Source organism: Sinocyclocheilus rhinocerous, unplaced genomic scaffold, assembly GCF_001515625.1.
Source record: "Sinocyclocheilus rhinocerous isolate Xijiao unplaced genomic scaffold, SAMN03320098_v1.1 scaffold1127, whole genome shotgun sequence".
Classification (NCBI taxonomy): Eukaryota; Metazoa; Chordata; class Actinopteri; order Cypriniformes; family Cyprinidae; genus Sinocyclocheilus; species Sinocyclocheilus rhinocerous.
Window position 1 is genome coordinate 145,548 of NW_015632463.1, and position 8,969 is coordinate 154,516.

Below are 8,969 nucleotides of genomic sequence, written 5' to 3' on the forward strand. Positions count from 1 at the left end.
AATTGTGAATAAATAAATATTGTATATATATATATATATATATATATATAGATATTTATATAATAACTATAAGTATTATTATTACAGCCAGGGGTTTACAGAAATGCAGGCTGTGGAAAATTTTTATAAATTAATTTAAATGAATGAATAAATAGATAGATAGATAGATAGATAGATATGTTTTATTTATTTATTTATTTATCCATTTATTTATTTAAATTTGCTATAGTTTAGAATTTTCAAAATAACATGCTTTAGTACAGTGGCAATATAAAAACTTTTTTTCTTTGAATTTAGTTATTTTGTGTTGTAATATCAAACTTGCTATTTTTCTCAAATTATTGATGGGTGGACTTTATTAACCAAAATACAAATACTACAAATCCTTCGCAAGAAGATGATAATATTTTGGGATCATTTACATCAACAAACTTGCCACGACCCCCTTCACTCCAGTGCTCACTGATCCCTTGATTGAGCAATAGATGCGAGAAAGAAGCTTTGTCGTTCTATGAAAAGTATCTTACATAAAACTCAACCGAAGGGAGGTTAATCCTTCATTTAAGAAAATCAGAATAGAGCGATTTGGCGCGCGCTGCACACGGACACATCACAGATCAAATGAGTGCAAATCCAGACAAACATGAGCCCAGCAATCTGTGACAAACATTGTTTAGAGCCAACAAGTAACAAAAATGTAATTCTAAATAATAAACTCTTACAATTCAGAGTAGATCTGCAATATAACTTATAGTTCAGGTAGCAGGAAATATAATAAAAATGTGCACGTTAGAGTAGCAATATTATAGTGGTCATAAAAGAGTGAGTAGTAGCTATTATGTCAAGCTCACTAAACATTTATGCATGATGCATATATATTAAAAAGTTGTTTTGCCCAAACCATAACACATAATCTTTGCCTACGACACACATGCCCATTTTAAACATTTTATTCGCCAACTTGTGTCAAACCTGTAGAGAAACGAAGTGGCGCCGCGTGTCTTATCCAGTGATCTGTTGGATCTGCTGCGTTTGAAACTCTGGCTCCATGAGAGTGTGCTCGTGCTGGCCCCTATAGAGATCGTGTTATGGCAGTGATCAGGTCGCATTCCCGGCGGATACTGATGCTGTACTGACTCTGTCTGCCCCTCTGTTCCGTTACCTCGGTTGCGTAGGCTATTAAAGCTTTGATTGAGCGTGCGCGGAACGCCATGGGAAATTTCCACAGACTGAGGCTTTAAATAACTAATCCTGCGAGCCACAACAAAAGCTCCTGACCTCAGAAGTGGCTGAGTACATTTCAGGGGCGGAACTAGAAAATTATTTTTTTCGGGTGGCAACACCAAAGCAAACAACATTCAATCATCTATATGTAATCCAGGCTATAGGCTATATCATCTATACAACAACTAGGCCTATACTACACTCTTTTAAAAATAACGGTGCTTCAAAAGGTTCTTCACAGCGATGCCATAGAAGAACCATTTTTGGTTCCACAAAGAGCCATTCAGTCAAAGGTTATTTAAAGTACCATCCCTTTCTTACCTTTTTATAATCTGGACAACCTTCTTTCGCCACAAAGAACCTTTTTTTTTTTTAAAACAGAAAGGTTCTTCAGATGTTAAATGTTCTCTTTGGAACCATTTAGACAAAAAGGTTCTTCTATGGCATCGTGAAGCACGGTGAACGTGATTTCACCAAGCACATGTTCCTGGATCAACATCCTTGTTGATCCTGGAACAACATTCCTATCAACCAATCAGAATTGAGGGATAACTTTTCAGGAAATATCTGTTTTAGGCTTACAATCAGGGTTAGGTACTTCTACACTCTTGTTAGTCAGCTATCATTTCACACTGATTTTAGGAATAAATTATGGGTAGGGTTAGGTTTAGGGGTAGGGATTGGGTTAAGTCTATATTTTTGGACAGTTATGCTGATCCAGGATCAACAAAAGATGTTGATCCAGGAACATGTCTTACTTGGCAAAATCACGGCGACCGTGAAGCACCTTTATTTTTAAGAGTGTATAATTAAAAACAAATTATGGCCGCAAGCAGCAATCGTCGGGGTCCAAAAAAACAATGGCCCATGATTAGCGATCTAACGGAAATTAATCTGCGTTTTTTACAGGAAAGTCTAACTTGAATCATTACTGAAAGTTCGGGTTTGATGAAACGGGTTACAGCAAAACACAGGGGTCAAAAATGTCAACTGACTTTTAAAAGAAATCACTCCCTCTTACTGTTTAAAGGAGAGGTCAAAAATACTCCTCTAAAATGTTTACTGTCATAAGGCATGTGATCATAATATATTTGGTGTAAGTGTGAACATATATTCAACATTTAGACAAAACGCATGTCCATCCATTTCAAATGAATGTGAAGTTATCATTTGCAGCTCAAAACTTTATCTGAAGCATTTTTCTCAAGGCTCTTTTATCATTTTTTCTATAATTATGTGTAGCCATAACTTACTTTTTTATTCATACCACAAATAAGTGTCTTTATAGAAATCTTATATTTAAATATATAATCTTGGAAAAGACAAATAAATGGTCTCTTCATTTTAAATGGATAGCAATAAATTTCAAATTTCATCATGTCTGGCTACTTGAAAATATGTTTTATTGGGTCTATAAAAATTAAATAAAGATTTAAAGATCTATAAGAATTTTACAGATTTTAATGTACAAATGTACAAAAAAAAATGCTTCCATTTATATTTTATACTGGGATAAATCTCGGGTGGCAGATGGGGTGGCAATGGTTTGGCAGGTGCCACCCCGGTAGATCCGCCCCTGGTACATTTTTTTTCCCTTCAGCAGAAGTTGTCTTAGCAGACCTTCTTAATAAATTGCACTCAATAAATGAATTAATCACGTTAATGGCAATTAAAGCTGCTGTAAGGGATTTTTTTGCCTGTAGCCTAGTGTCTGACAGATATCACTGATGTCTGAGAAATCAAACTACTCGCAGTTGATATTTCATACATTTGTGGTGGGAATGTTTTATTTATTTTATAAGTTGTAAGAGGTGTTTGTGCAGCAATAAGAATTTTTTTTACAACGACTTCATAGTCACTTATTCATGTTAAATGTACAAAAAATCACTAAAATAGTACAAATGCAAACACATGTTACAAAGGAACAACATTAAAATATCTATTTCATTTTTAAAAATAGTTCCACACTTTTTCATCATCTTACAGACTTTATAGATGCCATATTGAATTTAACACATGAAAACAAGGCTGCGGGATAGACTTAGGCTGATGATACACAGGGCAACTTTTTGGGCAATGTTGATGTTAACGGGCAACCAGGTGAAACAGATAGTATCCAGATAGAAATTTGTTGCCCATTCTCAATGGGAAAGTGCCCAAGCAACATTGCCCAGCAACATTGCTCAAAAAGTTACCTCATGCATCATAAGCCTTATAGTCTTTACAATGCCACAGACTGTATAAAGATTCTAGATCATGTAATTTTCACAACGCACAACTTTCAAAACTTTTGTCTACAGAAAAAGATGTTTTGTCAGCTGAAAAATCTTTATGTTCTTAAACAACAGTAAAATCCACTGAACGCACTGCACTTCTATCCTTCACAGCCTTGTTTTCATTCCTGTCAAAAATGAAATATGGTGTTACCCTGACTAAGGACTATAGGTTGATCCAGTTAAAAATGACTGAAAAACATCCCTGCAAAAGCACAGCTAAAAAGAGTCCGACATTGAATTAAATGCACAATTTGTAAAAATTCAGTTTAACAAAACTGCTGAGATCATGGCACTGCTTGTATTGAAATATTGGCACTATTTGATTCTCTGTATGTGACCTATTGCTATGTCTAATCACATTATATTCACCAGGTTGTTTTTTGTAAGGTTTTTTAAACTGCTCAAACCCACACGCTACCCTTTCCCTCGCTCTCTCCTGCCCCCTGCTGGCCACAGCAGCCCCCCAGGCCTCCATGGCGTGATGCAGGCAGGTTCTTGTAGACAGCACGGCTGTAGGGGATGAAGCACAGGCCCAGCTGGAGGTGGCGTGCCATCCTGCAGTAAGCGGCCAGAGCCAGAACCAGGAGCGGAGCCAGCAGCAGGAACCCCACCACCAGTAAAGCCACACAGCCTCCATCATCCAAGAGATCTGAACAGTAGACTGAAGTACCGTGTTGCTGAACCTATGGAGCAGACAGGGAGGAGTGCAAGAAAAGGGGTTAGTTAGGAAGATTTCACAAGAGAGGGAGGGGACTGAAAGTACTGTAAAATTGTGCCTGATATACTGTATATTGTCAGATCAGATAAGAGCATGATTACATTGACCAGCGATAAGAAAATTAATAAAAACATCCACATATGGTGAAGAAGTGGGAGTTGACTGAGGCAGCTCAGTTAGAGATGATTAACTTATCACTGTCACAGTGAAATGATAAAGAGAGGATTACGTGACAGAGTTTATTTCCTCTGCTCACCCAGGTGTTTTGTGTTAGTTTGACTGAACTCTGGGAAGTTTAGTCATCATCAGTGCAATGACACTAGAGCAATCTGAGCTGTCTTCATTTCTTTTGGAGGGAGAGAGATGAAATTTGGGGTGGATAATACGAAATGTATCATAACCTTTCAAATTTGGGGTCAGTAAGATTTTTTTAAAGGAAATTAGCACTTCAAGGATTTATTAAATTGATCAAAAGTGACAGTAAAGACATTCAATCCTGAAAATTTTATCACGGTTTCCACAAAATGTTAAGCAGCAAATTAGCACATTAGAATGTTTTTTGAAGGATCACGTGACACTGAAGACTGCTGAAAATTCAGCTTTACCATCACAGGAAGAAATCACATTTTAAAATATATCAGAAATAGACAACAGTTCTTTTAAATTGTAATAATATTTCACAATATTACCGTTGTTCAAGTATTTTTATCAAATAAATGCAGACTAGGTCAGCACTTCTTTCAAAATCATTAAAAAATCTTACCGACCAGCGACCACAAACTTTTGAACCGAACCTCAAATCTTTTTTTTTCCTTCTCCCTTTTAATGTACAAAAATTAGAACAGTAATCGGTCAAGTAAATTTGGTCATTTTGGACTGGATATTAACCTTATATTAACGTTGTCTTACTTATTTGTTACGTAACTTAGAAACCGCACTTACCGTTGAATGGCAGAGGAAGCCAAACACGACCATGACGAGCGAAGGCAAGAGGATGAGGCCGAAGATCAATGCAGCCAGACCCACATTGAGCGCGGCGATGATCAGATTCTGTGCTGTAACCAGAACAGAACAGGCCCAACAGTCCAGAGAGCCCCTCAGCTCCAGGGGAGACTCGTTCACCGCACTGCCTGCTATCGAGTACGGAGGAGGAACCACCACACATGAGCTGGACACGTTTGCCGGAGTACTCGAGGAGATGGAGCCGGTGTGATGGAGGCGCGGGTGAGGTGTTTCGGGCTCCCCTCGGTCCGTGGCGCTCTGCAGGGACGCGGGTTTCTCCAAGGTACCATTACGGGAAATACTCATCTTGCCGTTCATCATGCTTTCAGGTATGAAAGTCTAGTTTTTGGCTGGCAAAAAAAAAAAAAAAAAAATTAATAAAAAATCAAACTAATGAATTGGCTACTGTAAATTGGCCAAAATACAGCGATAAATAGCTTTTTAAGTCATGCTATCAGCAATAAAATTACTATTAAAGGAATATTCCAGGTTCAAAAGAAGTTTAAGCTCAGTGGACAGTAGCTGTTTGTGAAATAATGTTGATTATGATCAAAGAAGAAAAAAGCAAAAGATTGAGACACATTAAAAGTAAATGGGGCACATTTTTTAATTTGAAGGATTTAAAAGTTAAGCTTAATTTTTTTAAAACACTTACATTAATTCATGTGTATTATTTGAACTGTAAAGCTGTTCAATGTTTACGAAATTAGCCCAATTCACTTCTATTGTAAGTGCCTCACTGTAACCCAAACTTTTGTTTTTTTTTTTTAAGAAAAAGAGGGACAAGTGAAAAATAATTGTTGTGTTCATCAGCGTTGTGCCACAAATGCTGCTGATTGAGCTTAACTTGCATTAAAAAATTATATTCTTTTAAAAGAAAAACAATTGTTGGTGGAAACTAAAAAGTGTGGACTGTATTCCTCTAAAAAGGTCTGGTAAAATGTTGAGAAAGCAAACGGTAATAACTAACACTGAAGATCAGGAAATGAAGTCGCTGACCCCACCCCGATCTCCAGGATGACCAAAAAATACTAAACAATAACTTTGGAACAGCTCATCAGGAAACTCTGACTGCTGACCAGACCACAAATACTATAAAACAGCAGAACCCCAAAAGAGCAACATCCTAAAGAAACGGTCATAAATAGCCCTTTAACAGCTTGTTACAGATTCACAATAATAGCAAGTGAATGCCAGGAAAATATTAATGATCCTCTGATTTATGCAGTTTAGTCCCTTTGATCAATAATACACATTGAGCAGTATAGCATTGAGGACAGATGTTAGAGCACAGATCATCATGTTCTCTGTCAATCTAAACGTTTTAGATTGTGACTTCTGAACTCAGAGGTCACATGCTTGCTTATTCTTTCTAGGAATAAGTCCTCTGCTTAATCTTGTTTATTTGGAGTGGGCTCAATTTTTAGTGAATGCAAGTATGATATCATGCTTCCATTTATAGTTCCGATGTTATCGAGATCTTGATTTAAAAATCTTTCCCAAACAATCACCTTTTAAATTCTTAAAGGAGCAATTTGCTGTGACCTTGAGGAAGTTTTTAATGGCCTGTATCACTTCAGTGTTTACTTAAGTGACCGTAATTACCAACATACTAATTTATTCTTTACACTTATATTTTTTACATTTATTAGTTCTGCACATGATTGTAGGGACCTGTAAGAACCATCAATCAATTCTAAGTGAATGAAATACACATTTTTTACATTTATTAGTTCTGCACATGGTATTATTCAAAGTGATGGTGGTAAAATTATTTGCATGTTTTATTTGATTATTTATTCATTTAGATATAGAAATATCAATAGTATTAATATTAAATATTAATTTAGATATAGAAATATTTTATTTTATTTAAAGTGTTTAGGCTATATGCTTTCCTAAGTGTGAGTAGTGCAAACATTTGTACATTTGCCAAGATTAAATCACCACCATGACTAATCTTACATTCTGATTCAAGATACAGAATATCAGGAAATTCCACAAAATATCTAGAATATATAAAGGGGGTTTTGACAGGACATAGACAGTCTTTAGGGAATTAAGGTCAGTATATATGGCAGAAAACAGAACAGAGCACAAACTGATGAGATAAATTCAAACTACTGTTTATCACTGGTGTATTGAAAACAATTTTTAGATTAAGAATATATTTAATCTGAATCCAAGGTACCAGGCCTTAATGCTTCATACTGAAAGACCTTTAAAATCAATTTATCCAAAGCCTGAATGATTTAAAGGCCACAGTTTATATGTGCATATTTACATACATAACATTTTTTTTTTAATTCATACACTGTCAAAAGTTTGGAATAATTAGGATTTTTAAACTATTTTTGAAAGAATCTCTTATTCTCACCAAGACTGCATTTATTTGATCACAAATACGGTATTGTGAAATATTAAAATATATATAAAATATATAAAATATACAATTTTAAATAACTGTTTTCTATTTTAAAATATTATAAAATGTAGTTCATTCCTGTGATGCAAAGCTGAATTTTCGGCATCATTACTCCAGTCTTCAGTGTCACATGATCCTTCAGAAATCATTCTAATACGATTTTAAAAATCTAAAGAAAAATCAAATATTACTGACAAGGTTTTTTAGGGACGGCACGCTATAAAGTAAAACCCTAAAAAACATTTACATCACGAAACAGTGCTATTCACATAAGTCCAAACACAATCTAAAAAATAAAAAAAAATCTAAAATCTTCTAGACTTACATTAGAGTAATAAAGTTGATCGTCCGTTCCCCCAAACACCACCTTTCCTCCTGCAGAGAAATTTCCTTTACTTGTTATATAATAGTTCCTTTCCTCAGTGAATCCTTCACTCTGGCTGAGATGATTATTTCAGTCTATTATATTTGTACGTCTCATTCATGTAGTTTTCATGTCCACTGGCTCTGTGTGAAACTGAACTCTGTGGAACGGTCATTCCTCTGTTTCAGCCCTTTCTCTTCCTCCTTTCCTGCTCCGCTCTTTCCTTCCTTTGACGAAGATTGCTAATATCTCTCCGCTCCCACTTCTCTTTCTGGCCTCCCGCTGCACTAGCTGGGGCATTTAGGATTGTGGGGTGTTGGGTAGTGGGGGCGTAGTGTTATCCAGGAGATTTTTTTGCCCAATAAGATGGATGACCTCGACTCCCTTTGGAGCTACACACTCCACAAAAGAGTGTTTTGCACATTACACTGAACAAATTAGGACCTTGAAACTATTTTCACTCAGAAATAGTCAATTTTATTTCTTACAAAGAAACGACAAGTAACATTAAATTAAAATAGAAAGACTGAAATAGTATTTTCTTGTTAAACATACTCCAATAATTGTTTTATTTACAACTTTGAACAATTGTTTTTACAGCATATGTTGTGACAGTGTTTTTTTCTGAAGCAATTACATTTTTATTTTGTGCATTTAAGACCATTGAAAAGATCTTTACAAGCACATTATACAAAACTGACATTTTATAGTTTAACTGTAAAAGCAAACCTAAAAAACGAATTTCTGCATCTTTTTAATGCAGTAATTTGTATTGTGAGTAAATGAATAGCTAGAATGATTGAATCGGTTCATTTTTCAAAAGAAAAACTCTGCCCGTTGCATAACCCTGGTTCTTACATTCACAACCTCTGTATTTTCATCACAGTCTTAGAAAAGAACCAGACTCTGGTCTAAAATCAGATGCATCTCAAGCACAATAGAAGGACTCAGATGCCCTGA

General features: G+C 35.6%; 1 protein-coding gene across 1 annotated transcript; it reads right to left on the minus strand.

Annotated features, from left to right (window-relative positions):
• Window positions 1-3,351: 3,351 nt before the first annotated feature.
• On the minus strand, window positions 3,352-8,301 carry LOC107742406 (transmembrane protein 88-like). The gene is made up of 3 exons (XM_016555349.1): window positions 7,971-8,301; window positions 5,161-5,570; window positions 3,352-4,183 (listed from the first exon to the last, which is right to left on the minus strand). Exons 2-3 carry the CDS (start codon window positions 5,539-5,541, stop codon window positions 3,902-3,904), a joined length of 663 nt encoding a protein of 220 aa, XP_016410835.1. The 5' UTR covers window positions 5,542-5,570; window positions 7,971-8,301; the 3' UTR covers window positions 3,352-3,901.
• Between the last annotated feature and the right edge of the window lie 668 nt (window positions 8,302-8,969).

What these genes read in the sequence shown, in the direction of transcription:
- LOC107742406 (XM_016555349.1), bottom strand. Translation starts at nt 5,541, where the DNA reads ATGATGAACGGCAAGATGAGTATTTCCCGTAATGGTACCTTGGAGAAA. An exon ending in GCTTCCTCTGCCATTCAACG is followed by an intron (nt 4,184 to 5,160) that starts GTAAGTGCGGTT and finishes TCTGCTCCATAG; the next exon opens with GTTCAGCAACACGGTACTTC.